Below are 13,845 nucleotides of genomic sequence, written 5' to 3'. Positions count from 1 at the left end.
TTTTAAATTACGAAACGTATTCTTTGCTTTTTGATTAAAGTTTTAGTTTTGTTTGGTGTTGTCCAGTACACAAGTTCAGTTTAGTGAATCTACAGTGTGCTGGTTATATTATTTGCATGTTATTGCTTGTGTATTTTTTTTCGTGTCTATTTGCTTTAAATGTTTTATTTTTTATTATTTTTAGATTCCAGACTATTGCTATAATTTAGTCATATTCGTAAAATTTGCAAAACTATTTTAATATTTTTTTAAGTGTTATTTCACACTTGCCCAAGTAAATACCTACTATTTTTAGAAAACTTATTATTATTAACGTAGCGGGTTTTGAATCCCTGCCTGGAGAGGGAAAAATATTTTAAATAGCATTCTCTCTTGCCAAATTATAATTCTAAACAACTATCTTTGAGTAGGGATAATTTGCGAAAATCTCTACAGAGACGCTAATAGCATAAATACATAAGTTGTAACAATCGTATAAAGTTTCGACGTAGCTTCATGAGAACGTTGGGCTTAGTGGTCAAAGCCATTGGACGGTTTCCAAGAGGCGCGGATTAGAATCCCGCTACGTTCAAATTTTAAGTTTTCTAATAAAAGTAAATTCTACAAAATTTTTAAATGTAATATTTTTATGTGTGTTATTAAAACATAGACGCTACTATAGAAATGCGTAGAAAATTTTTATTATGTTTCTCGTTGGCGGCATTTATGACTAAAAGTAATTGTTGGATATAACGCATAATTTATGAGAACATTTATTTTTGGAAAGTGTCTGAATTTGACCCCAAGGTACTAATAAACTAATATATAACATTTTTATATTCAATGGACAAGTGCCACAAAAGTACATTTAAATTTTTCATTTTCTTAGCTGCCCATTTTATGGGAACGCTGGAAGCCATGTTGCCCTGCTACGGCGTCCGTTAGTTTTAAAAACAAATGCTCTGACTTTCTTATTACCAATAATAAGTTAATAATCTATGTATAAAGTTGACGTTGATGAGTTGACACTTCACTTACAAGACCGTGGGATATCATATCAAGGCGGCTGTTGCTTTGCGCATTTAAAAACAGATAAAAAATTTAGAAAACTCATGTTTTTTTTTTAAATATTTTTGTAATTATATAAATTAAAAGTAACATTTTGGAATTGTTTATAACAGAGCCTGTGTGATGTATTCTCATATATGATTTTACCACTTTTACCAATTGTGACAGGAGCAGCACGGCGGATGCGGCGTGGGGGCGCCGCGCGCCGACGACGACGACGAGGCGGCCAGCGCGGACTGCGTCGAGGCCACGCTCAAGAAGCGCGAGTACGTGCTGCGCGAGCTGTACGACACCGAGGAGATATACGTAGCCGATCTGCGGCTTGTCTGCGAAGGATATATGAAACATATGATGGTAAACTTATACTATATATTGTGTGTATTGACGCTGATCCAAAGGAATTGTTTATTTTTATTTGATACAATAGATTTGTGAATGAAGTACCTATATATTAACGTAAATTAAAAGTAAATATAGAATATGTTTTGTTTGCGTGTTTAGTGAACATTCCATTCATTCATTCAACAAATATTTACATTCAAAAAGATGTTTAAATTGAGAACATTTTTATTGAATCAGTATATGTCCGTAATCATGTTAAAACAAAAACAATTAGTCATCGCAACCGACCCTGTATCAACTCAACTGGTTTATACTATGCAGCACTTAACGAACTTAATTTAATTTAAAAATTAAAGCACCGTCCATAGTACTATTTATATAGCCATTATTTAACTTAGCAAATTGAAATGTGCCTCACTTTAAGTAATATAATAACAATTTGCCAGGAACCTAACTCTGATCCGCCAATACCGGACGGGCTCCGAGATCGACGGCTCAGAATGATCTTCGGCAACATCCAGGCGATATACGAGTGGCATCGAGAGTGAGTATCATTAGTATTCAATAATATAAAGCATCCTTGACTTAATAAATGTAATAGTACTGAAATAATAAAATCACAACTGAATATATTGCAAATATTTTCTTGAAATTGTTTTATTTTAAATAATTTGATAAAAAAACCATTTTACTATTTATTACACATTAATTAATAAAAGCAAAGCGAGATTTTTGTAGAGTGCAGTGCGAGTGTAACATTTGCTTATATAATAATTGCAAGCAATAAGCGGTAGAGCTGGCGTGTTGTACGTTTCAAGTCGCGCGTAGACTTGTGATCGTATGCCATAAATGAATGCTGCTTGCAGTAAATTCGTACGCGAGCTGGAAAGCTGCATCGAGTCCCCCGAGCTGCTGGGCCCACTGTTCCGCCGTTTCTTGGAGAAGAAAATGTTCCTGTACGAAGTTTATTGTCGCAATAAACCTGTCTCCGAATACATTGTTTCTGAACACGAGCACTATTTCCAAGAGCTCCGCCACAAGCTTGGCCAAAAATTGCAGGTTTGCTAATTTATTAATTTTTGTTTTGTTTTTTTAATTTATGAAAATAAGTTTGTATTGAATTTCTTTCAGAATATGATTTTTACTTGTTGAGACTAATATATCAAAATACAGACCGAAATTGGCTCTATTGTCCATTGTTAATTCTATTTTCTTGCATAAAATAGGATATCACTAGTAATGTTATAATGCAGTTTTATTAAATAACAATAAAACTTTCTTAAAAAGTAAACTATAAATAACTCAAATATAAATATATACAGCTTTTACACAGTAGCCTTCTGTTCTTTTGTGTATCCATATGTCACTCATAATGTTTATAATATAAATGTTTTTAATGATGTATTCATCGTCTGGGTGAAGAAAATGGGTCACTGATTCACCAAGAAACACGTAATATCTTTTTATAAAGAAATGTGAAGGACAAAATAATACTATGGGATCAGTTGACTAGGCCATTTGCTACCCTGAGGAGATTTGAATATGTATTACAATCATTGTCGAGTTAAGTTTGAGGATAGATATGGCGAAGGGGCACAAGCGTACCACTGTAAATGCGACAGACTAGTACGAGTAGACGTTCCCACTCGAGGAAATTGAATATTTAATATTAAGTTAAAATATCCCCGATAATTAAAAAAAATAAGTAATTGATGTTGTTGTGAGTTCGGTTCTCACTCGGAGAGAATGAATTATTTTCATTCCCTCGCTATATTAACAAGAATTTTTTGTATTAGCATATCTATGTTTATAAATTACAATATCACGATTATTCACAGCCACTTTATATTGCATGTAGTGTTTATCTTTATATGACAGTACATTAATTGTTTTTAGTTTTTATGTTAGATTCCCTTAAAATATAATTATGTATGAGCCGTTGGTAAACTTAATAAAAAAAAGACAAAGTGCTGCCCAACTCGCAATGTTTTGAAAATTAGGCAGTGCGTGGGAAACAGTGTTTTAACACTAGCTTTCCTTTGTCTATCCTGCTATGCTAGTGTACGGGATACACAGTGATGTTTAAGTAAACTGATTTTCTAACTTATGTTTTTGCAGCTTGGAGATTTACTGATAAAGCCGATACAGCGTATACAAAAGTACCATCTCCTCGTGAAAAAAGTGCTGACGTATTCGGAGGCAGCGAGCGCGCCGCCCGACGTGCTCGCGGCCCTCGGCGTGGCCGTGCACTGCACCTCCATCATACCCAAGAACGCTAACGATATGATGGACGTTGGGCGCCTGCAAGGATTCATGGTGAGAAACCCTTGTACTCTTTGTTATTATATAATTGAATAATGCATGCGCGAAATGAATTATTTGTATTTCCTTATAATTATATGAACTGTGTCTAACTTTAAAAAAAAATAAAGAAACTTTAAAATCCACTCTTTGTGGCTTTTTTATACCATAGCCAACGGTACTTATTGATATGCATTGGCTCTAATAACGTGTTGCCTGTGCGATTGTATAAATCTAAAATTCTTGTAGACCCTTAAAGCTTTAGAATAGGTTCATACGATAGAATTTCTACATTGTGAATAACTTAATCACAGGGTAACATAGCGGCTCAGGGCAAACTACTGTTCCAAGAGCCTCTGGTGGTGTCCGACGCTACCTCCAGCAGTGACAAAGGGAAGGAGTTGCATGTGTTCCTTTTCGAACAATGTGTCATCTTTACGGAGGCCGTCGGCAAGAAATCTCAGTTCACTAGCCCCACATACAACTACAAACATCACGTCCAGGTTATTATATAACATTTCAATTTTATCTTACTGTAGTCATTACTTATTTATTATTCGTATAAATGCTTACTAAGCCCTCAATTTTCATTTTGATTCATAACAAAGCAATTCTCTTATTGGTCATAACTATATGTCTGAGTGTGTTGTAACGTCGTTTCAGGTGAACAAGATGAGCTTAGAGGAGGTGGAGGGCAGCAACAGCTCGTTCATCATCCACGCAGTGGGGTCGATGAAGCCAAAGCAGTCGTTCCTGTGTCGGGCGCCCGAGCCGCGCTGCCGGCATTGGATCTCCGAACTGTCCACCATACTGCAATCACAGATGATTTTCGGCGAGCGCCTCGAGAACCCCAGCGCCTTCCTCAACCGCGACGCTGCCAAGTGAGTACCCACCACACCACGCCCGTACTAACGAAACAGCCAACGCCTGAGCCACACATATTGTAAACGCACATTGTTACACCTCAACTTGTGGGCCGGTATAATGCACAATGCACGCGTCTCGGTCGTCGGGTGATCCATAAATTACCTAGAACTCTGAAAGAAAGTGTTTTATTTTACAAAAAAAGTTAAATGGCGCCGTAACCATTGGCGCTCCCTCCCAACGACAATAACCTTCTTGTTGATCGAACGACAATAGATTTTTTCGTATTTATGGACATTTTTTGTTGTGTGTTAGCTCTTTTTAGTTATTTAAAATGTTGTTTACTATATTTTTTATTGCATTATGTTTCGCTTCAATTATATAGCTTTAATTTTTGTCTGTTTTAACATTTCTAACTGTACCATCAGAAGGGTCTTAACGACTGAATTAGCGAATCATGGTTTTGGATATGATCCCATTGATTATTCTCCGCTCCCTCATATCTCATTTTAACATAGTGATAAGTCGAAACTCAGACGGTGTTTCGGGACTACTTTGAATTTTTAATTTAATAATTTAAGCTTAAGTTTTATTTTTTTATAAGTTTCTTTTAAAGTATTACAAATGTATTTTATGGATGGCCTTACTCACGACTTGGACGCAAGCTGCCAACCATGTCAACCAATATGTATGACAGCCACTAGTAGCTCAAGAACGCGTGTAAACTCACACGCAAAATATGTGTGTGTGTGTGTGTATTAACAATGTGGGTTTATAACCGTAGCAACGAGCTTTCCTAGTTAATATTTATATTAATGAAATGCTAGCTAAATTATAATTATGCTATATCTTTAATATATTCAATAAAATATTTTATATTATTGTATCAATATTCAATTATTTAATCTTGATATTTATAATATATTTAATTAATTATTATACACTAATTTGGTGTATTTATTTAGTCATAGCTACTGGTTCTTGACTTTTCTTTAAATCAAAGTAAAAAAAATAATATCGGGAAATGTAATCTATGAAATAATATTTGATTTGCCGTGATATATAATTAATAATTAATATTTAATATTTTTTGTAGCAAACAATAAGGAGTTTTACCAGAAAACGTACATCTCGACGAAAGTTTAATATTATTATTGTATTAAGTATTTAATATGTAACCCCCAAAACGAATAAATGTAAAAGTATTGCAATAAATATGACTGCCATCACGTTACTCGTAACATCGGAGCATAGCTGAATAGCGTAGTTTCCACCATTACGTCGTAGCTTAACCCTTAGGCCTTAAGACTCTTTGGAATTGATTCGTAATTAACAATTATATTAATAATATTCTCGCTTTCTATTGTATATTGGAAGTGACTCACCATTTGGTTAGTCACACATATGTCGTTAATGATAGTTATCTAAATTATTATAGTTCAATATCAAAGTATGTACTTAAAACGTTATACACAATACAACAACATAATAGGTAATATATAACCCTTTGGCTTATTCACTTCCAATACAATATACTATATATAACAGACACCGTATTGAACATCTACATTTGAACTTATTAATATTGATATAAATAAATTGTAGTTAATATTAGAAGCACTGTTAGGTACTCTATATAACAGCAGCACAGACATATCAACTAAATTTATTACTTTATAAAACAAAGTCTCGTCATAAACGGGTACTTAAAATAAAACAATCCATTATTTAATTCCTATTGTGTTAATTTAATATTATATAATTTTAAAATTAATTTTAACTTTCCTAGTTCTAGTCAAAACCATACATATAAAAGCCATTGATTTTATGATGATACTCATTTTTTTAGTCTTAAGATGAAAATAAAGAAGACTGGGGATATAACCTGGGTGACAATTAATATATGCATGAGTTTTATAAAAGTTGCGGTAAGCTTGCTTTAGTCGATCACTCGGGGCTTGGGCCAGATAAATAGTAAAGTTCATTTAAGATATCGTTTATGCATATTAATTCAGCTAAGTAATTAATTTTTATAGTTTCCCCTTTTGTCTTAGTTTTAATGAGCAAATGTTTTTGGTTTTCCATATAACACAAACATTCATTGAAATTAAAATTCAAACTCTATTCTCCTTAAGACCTGAAAATATTAATAACTTTATGTAACTAGTCTTTTTTTAACTTATTCAGCTATAACAAATCACAATAATCATGAACCGATTCACTTAGATACGAATTAAAGCTGAGTGTTATATTTTAAAGGAATGGGGCCAATTTATTTCGTTCACAATATTTTTGGTTGCGTCATTTATACAATTTAAGATGATAAGTTTTATATAATAGGGTGTTAGCGACTGAGTACACGAATGCAAGACTGGATAAACAATACGTCCAACACGTCGAATCTTCTCGTCCTACTGTCTCGAAAGGAAAACACATACTCGTATAAGCATTGGTGTATTCGGATAGCTGAATGTTAGACAAAGTATATTGTGCTTTCGATGTGTAATATTGTAAGAAGTGTTTAACTCTGTACCAGTATTAGTTGTATTATGATTTGCTTTTATAATAACTAAATTATGATTCTTATTTGCGAGAGCTATTTTTGTCGAATACAGAATCAAAACACTTACTTATTTGTAATGTTCGAATATTTTCGGAGCAGTCGTAAGCTAAGTCGTGATGTCTTCCACCTGGCGAAGAATATTGTATAAATTGGTGCAAAATTAAGGTTAAGATTAAATTCTTTACAATGATCCCGTCAATATTTAGCTTTATGCAGTTATGTATACTATTCAATAAAATGACATTTTAACTTTTTTAAATAATTGTAATATTGTTAAGTCACAGGTTTGGTCATTGTAACTTTTTAGTTATTATTATTTATTTATTTATAATATATATAAAATTCACTGCATTGTACAATGAACTGTATTCATACACTTCATGTAGGTTCTCGACGTACTTAAGGCCCCTAATTAGTCTTATAGCGCATAGGTACAATTCCTAAGTATATTAACACTCTAAAATGTTTTCTATATGTTAGTTAATATATAATCTTCGCAAATCTTTATCTATAAACATTTGTATTTTCTAAACAACTTCAATCTATGCTTAATCATTTTATAAAACCTCTTTGTATATATTACCAACTTAGCTATGAACTTGTAAATAGACTAACATTTTATCATTATTGTACTATGTGACGGTATGTTACACGAGTAACCAATAAATGTGAATAAAAGTGCTTGTGGTTTAATGCTTTTAGCCCCGCATGCTTTTTATTTCATTTTTTATTTTAGTTTTTTGAGACCAGCTTAGAGCCAACTAACAATATGCTAATGCAAAGCTAAAATACTTAAAATAAATGTGTATTGTTTCAATGCACGTAATATACCTAAAGAAAATCTTTTAAAAAACATTTAATTACGAATATTTATTATTCTTTACATAAATTCAACTGTATACAAAAATTAAAAAAGTTTAAATCTATTATTATCTATAATTAAATTATTAAGCTGAGTGTAGGTTCTCGCATATGTTACGTTGGTGGTGTAGGTGTTTTGTTTTTGTTTGTATTGAAAATTGGTATTCCCGGCCGTGTAGCTCGGGTGAGGGGTGGGGCGGGGTTCGCAAGACGGAGAGCGTGCCGCCGTCCGCGGGCGCGCGGCTGGCGCCCGAACTGCGCGGCCGCACGCAGCGCGCCCACTGCAAGGCCAACACCATCAACCTGCCGCCCACGCCCACCACGCCCACATCGCCACACCATCACAACGTGAGTTACCCACCAGTCACCACGACACAATACACTGCTATCTTTTGATCATATAAAGACCATATTAGCAGCAGTTTTATTTGTCGTATGAAAGCATCATTACGATCTATCTTACTCACCATGCCCACGATCTGGTCATATAAAGACAAGATTAATTAAAACTACATAAGTGCAATATATTCATCATACAATAAACAGGTTTTATTTGTTTTAATTCCTTATTGAAACCGTCGCGGCGCAGAAGCACGAGCGTGCGCCTTTGAACGCGATGGTTGTGGGTTCGATCCCCACTCGGAGAAATAAAATTTTCTCGCTCTGGTAACGAGGAATGACAAGAACTAAAAGTTGCACTGAAGAATTCGGGGAACGGTAGTGTTTTAACACTAGTTTGGTTTGGTTTCATAAACTTACCTTATATTTTGAAATATTATTTTACACTTTACGAACAAATTTAATAATTTATTTACAATGTGATTATGCGGATGTGTGCTGTTTTTTTAGTAATAATATACATTTTGCCTCAAAATATTCTTCTATTGGAACTGCTCTGATTCTTTTAAGCTACATTTGTTATGTAAATAAGTATATGTATTTTCAATGGCATTTTATCTAATTGGCTATTTTTAAATTATAATTAATAAGTTATTATTTATTATTTTCATCTTTGCTTTCATAACAATGCTATGGGCAATGTAGTTAAATAACAACATATTATAATAAATGCTCTTTTTTATTTGCATGTTTCCTTGTTTAACGCTTGTATTTATTTCTTTGTTATAGGTATGACTTAGACGAGAATAACATTATTTTTAACATATATTGATAAAGGGGCGTATGACTCACTCAAGACTGTGATTGTGTTTTGTGATACTGCGTTGACTATTTAAATGTTTATTTTTCACTTGTAAATAGAAATAAGTATATAACAATTCGCCAGATGACCTATGCAGACAGAGACGGGTGAGCTTGCATGATGTGCTTTTTGGATGATCTAAAGGAATGTGTATGTAGTGAAACATTGCGTCAAGTATGTATTAACATGTGTATGTGTAGGGGTTGTCAAAGCGCGCGTGGGGTTTGAAACTCCGCCGCGGTGGCGGCGGCGGAGGTGGAGGCGGAGTCGGAGGCGGCGGGGGCGGCTCCGCGGAGTGCACCGAGGGCGTCGTGACGGAGTTGCGCGCGCCCGAGCTCGCCGAGCCCGCCGCTGACGTGACCGTGCCCGCCGGCGCCAGCGCCACGCTCTCCTGTCGCGCCCTCGCAACACGCGCTGCCGCCTCTTGGCGGAAGACCGCACCCGAGACGCACGCGCTGCGCCACGGGGGACGCTTCGCCATCGCCTTCACGCCCGACGGCCTCGCCTCGCTCACCATCCACTCGGTGCGCGCCGCCGATGCCGGCGTCTACTGCTGTCTCGTCAGCAACGAGCTGGGTGGCGTGCAGACATCGGCGCGCCTGGCGGTGGCGCCTGGGGGCGAGGGCGAATGGCAGCGCGAGCAGTTCGCGCGGCGGTATGCGCCCGAGGAGGAGGTGGGGCGCGGGCGAACGGCGCGCGTGGTAGCGGCGCGCGACACAGGCACGGGGCAGCGCGTGGCGCTCAAGCAGGTGGCGGGCGGGCGTGGCGCGGACGCGGTGCGTGAGTACCGCATCTTATCAAGCGGCGCGCATGGCGGCGTGGTGCGCGCGCTGGCGCTGTTCGCGGAGGTACCACGCGCGGGCGCGCACACGCTGGTGCTGGAACTGGTGGGGGGCGGCGCGTTACTTGACTGGGCGGCCGCGCACCCCGACCTCTACACGCAGCGCACGGTCGCCACGCACGCGCGCCACCTCTTCTCCGCCCTCGACTGGCTGCACTCCAATAACGTCGCGCATCTGGATGTTCGGGTACGAATGCTGTGCTGTGCAAACGAATTAAATTTAAACCAACAAAAGATAATTTATTTAGTTTCATTCTATATTGTCGCAGCCGGAGAACATTCTCGTTGAATTGAGTGGAGCACAGCCGCAGCTGAAGTTAGTGGACTTGGGCTCCGCCGTGGAACTGGGCGCGGAAGGGCAGGGCGGTGCGGAGGGCACGGCGGTACTGCCACCGGCGCCGGCGCAGCTCGAGTTTGCGCCGCCGGAGTGCGTGCTCGGTCGGCCGCCCGCACCGGCATGGGACGCTTGGGCTGCTGGCGTTTTCCTATATGTTTTTCTAACAGGGGTATGACAACTTTTATTTATTCTTAATTTATGTTAGTCGTAATCTTGTCGTAGCCCAGGTGCAGGGGCACAAAGCGTGACTTTAAACGCGACTGGTTGTGGTTTTGATCCCCACTCGAGGAAATGAAATATTTATTTAAATTTGATTTATCCATGAAATTCTCGCTGTTTGTCCAATATACAGCTCCCCAGAAGCAAGTGCTAGTCGATTCTGATATATCTGATACCTTATAAACCAAGCGGATACAAACAGGAAACTATCTATTTTAACGTATTAGTGATTTTATCGTGGTTCAAAGACTTTTAGTTGCTTGAAAATGACTGATGTTGTGTTAAATAATAGTCACTTGCGAGATGTTTTGCCTTTTTAATTTATTCAAACAAAACAGCGCTGAAGCGGCATAGAGAGTTAAAAAAAAGTTTACAGAGATGCTGCTCTAAGGCAAACAACTTACCGTAATTGGTTCCGTACCTCAAGGACAGTAATTTAAAATTGTTCGATTACGATTAGTAGCAAAGACAGGAATATTTTGCTTCGGTATAAGGAAGACACCCGATAATATATAATTTCCAAACGATCAAAACGGTTTTCGAGTTCTGCCAGAAAGTTGTAGATAGCAATGGTTAATACCTCCCAAGTTGTATAAACGTGTAACATAATACTTGTTATATTACCAGCATTGTATGCCTAATAATGACGTCATCATAAACTCTTCCAGTTGTCGCCGTTCCTAGACGAGTCTATCGAGGAGACGACAGCGAATATAATAAAATGTGACTACTGTTTCCCCCCGGAGCACTGGGCGGGCGTGGGCGAGCGCGCTCAGGCGCTCATCAGGCGTCTACTGGAGCCCACGCCCGCGCGCCGTCTGCTGCCACGAGACGCACTCAGAGACCCCTGGTTCGAAGAGGTATTGAAATTTTATTTTTAACGGTTTCAAAGTGTTATTCCACACTAATATTCTGATCACTCTAATATCCACACTAATATAATTAGAAAAATATTCTTAGAAAACATATAAAAATTCAAACGTAGAATGACTGGAGCTCCACTAAGGTATAAGTTCTTATAAAGATATATCCAAAGATTTTTACTAATTTGCGCTACCCAAAGATTATTGCTTAAAATAAATCGGCCTACACAGATGTTAACATTATAAATAAGTTAAAAAAAACTGAATGTGTCTCTTCTCCGCACTTCTTAATCTTATGTTGATAAAATTTTGTATAACAAATTTTAATAATAAATATCTTAACAAAATGACAACAATGTGATCTTTAGATATAAAAATTAGCCTAAACTTTCATGCGTACTCTATCCATGTGCTCATGTCATTTATGACTTAAATTATAAAATAAAATAATTCCAGTTTACTCCTATTATTAATAGAATATTCGCTATATTCTTTTGGCATGTTGCCAGCTCTTCTCAACAGAACTGTCTTCCAAGCTTGTTAGCTTTGGTAGCTCTATGTTCTTTGGACAATTCAAAAGAGCTTGCTAAAGTCTATTTGAATAATTAATATGTTAATATGTTGATATTTGAATGGTTTTAACGTAACAGGCGAGCAATACAATACTGTCGGCCAGCCAGCTCAAAACGTTCCTGGAGAGGCGGCGTCCTTCCGGCCTCGGCAACGCGCTGCACTCCCTGCGCTCCCCCAACGACACCTGATGCGATGACGTCCTGTATGCCAACTGACTACCACAACCGAACAACTTGTGTCATACATACTTTATAGTCCAGAGCGACTATGACGCTGATCTTTCTGGATCGAATGTAATTCAACCTAACTCTGTCCACGCAAGTGTAAATTTAGTACGTCACAAGATTTTTAATAAAAGTGGAATTATTTACGATGGACAGCTTCGTTTGGATAGCACCGTTTATTAAGATTGTTGTTTTTACGATTTAAAAAAATGAACAAAACACGTAACAAGGTGAGTGGTGAAAGTGGAGAGCTGATCACCGGGTCACTGGTTGCACACGCTCACCGTGAGGATATATTAAGCTTTAGTTTGTTTAAGTATAGCATCGCATAGCATCGTAATATAGTCATTGTGCCCACCTATGTATGACGTCGATTCCTGTAACAGTCCCGACGTTGTAGTTCGTTTTTCACATCATAACTGTAATGTTGAACACTTTTTCCTTCATAATAACAGAAACACTTACAGTGAATCAATTATTAGAAAGTGTGTGTTTGACCACAAAGAAACTCTGTCTACAGATCGTGCCGTTTCATAAAAAGATCTTAATCCAGGGCAAACATGACAACATACTTGTATTTACTTGCCAGATGTTAACAATAGACCACAAATCAATTGTAATTGGCGTTTTAATGTTTAGCACATCTTAGATTTATCCCAATATGTCAATAGTAATAACATTAAACAAGAAGTTGCCAGATTGTAAATGAATTATGTGTCCTTATGTGGCCGATTGTGAGGAAAGCGTCTGTGATTTTTGCTTAAAATAATGTTTCGTGCTTATTCTCTATTTAAATTGTGTATTTTACTTTTATAATAATATTGAACTGTATATATCACTAAGTTTAACGAGCATATAGTTATCTTAATTTGTGACCAAATTGGAAAATTAGATATTTAAGAAAAAAAAAAATGTAACGTGAACTCTATATATAAGTATCATATAAAAATTTAGTCCTTAGTGTTAGATATGAAGCCCCGCCCCCGGTCGTACCGCTTCGTGCTTGTGACTGAGCAATGTTGCAATCCCTTTTATAATTTTACTCATTTTTTTATTTTATATTTATTACTATACAACTATTTTTTTAATTATTTTAAAATAAACATCATAACACGTATTGTGGGCATACGATACGACCAATTTTAATCAACAAAATATATTTATAGACAATTATTTTGCATGGATCAAACAGAAACCATTCAAGATTTTTTTTTAATTGACGTTTTATTGGTATATTTATCCCTAACAATTTTTATACATATTTTAGTCCCAATATTTTATGTGGTATTAATTTTATTATTTTGAAAATTATTATATTGTAATAAAATCAAACCCGTCAATGCGTGTTTCGTTTTAAAACATTAAAAATAGAAAGAAATGTAATTAGTTTTATGATACACTATGTAAACTTACCAAATCATTATTGGTGGCACCGTAGAGTAATATGGGGTGTGTAAGGAACCTCTGGCGAAGCGCCGCACTGCAGTCGCTGCAGCCTGCTTGTGAAACTTCCACTATAACAGTATATTATAACAGAAACTATGTAACTCTGAATTATAGTTTAGTAAATTTCATTATATAATTTTGTGAAATACTTATAGTTTTATTT

At 36.7% G+C, this 13,845-nt stretch overlaps 1 protein-coding gene across 7 annotated transcripts in view; it reads left to right on the top strand.

The window, feature by feature from the left end:
- trio (trio Rho guanine nucleotide exchange factor) overlaps positions 1-13,830 on the top strand; it is a 63,144-nt gene extending 49,314 nt beyond the window's left edge. For 3 of the 7 annotated variants that reach the window (XM_085206510.1, XM_085206509.1, XM_085206512.1), the window contains 11 exons: positions 1,216-1,401; positions 1,836-1,933; positions 2,256-2,448; positions 3,508-3,705; positions 4,005-4,193; positions 4,354-4,571; positions 8,158-8,326; positions 9,380-10,207; positions 10,290-10,526; positions 11,245-11,436; positions 12,090-13,830. In XM_085206510.1, coding sequence (XP_085062636.1) covers positions 1,216-1,401; positions 1,836-1,933; positions 2,256-2,448; positions 3,508-3,705; positions 4,005-4,193; positions 4,354-4,571; positions 8,158-8,326; positions 9,380-10,207; positions 10,290-10,526; positions 11,245-11,436; positions 12,090-12,200 — 2,619 coding nt within the window. In that variant the 3' untranslated portion in view covers positions 12,201-13,830. Of the gene's footprint in view, positions 1-1,215; positions 1,402-1,835; positions 1,934-2,255; positions 2,449-3,507; positions 3,706-4,004; positions 4,194-4,353; positions 4,572-5,650; positions 7,799-8,157; positions 8,327-9,106; positions 10,208-10,289; positions 10,527-11,244; positions 11,437-12,089 lie in introns of those variants that run through there. The other 4 variants (XR_014879313.1, XM_085206513.1, XM_085206514.1 and 1 more) reach the window with 4 other exon arrangements.
- Positions 13,831-13,845: the final 15 nt, after the last annotated feature.

The sequence above is a fragment of the Heliconius melpomene genome, chromosome 21 (assembly GCF_056956725.1).
Source record: "Heliconius melpomene rosina isolate 202511_hmr_F chromosome 21, ASM5695672v1, whole genome shotgun sequence".
Taxonomy (NCBI): Eukaryota; Metazoa; Arthropoda; class Insecta; order Lepidoptera; family Nymphalidae; genus Heliconius; species Heliconius melpomene.
Note: the sequence above shows the minus strand (reverse complement) of the source record. Positions and strands in the feature narration are given on the sequence as shown.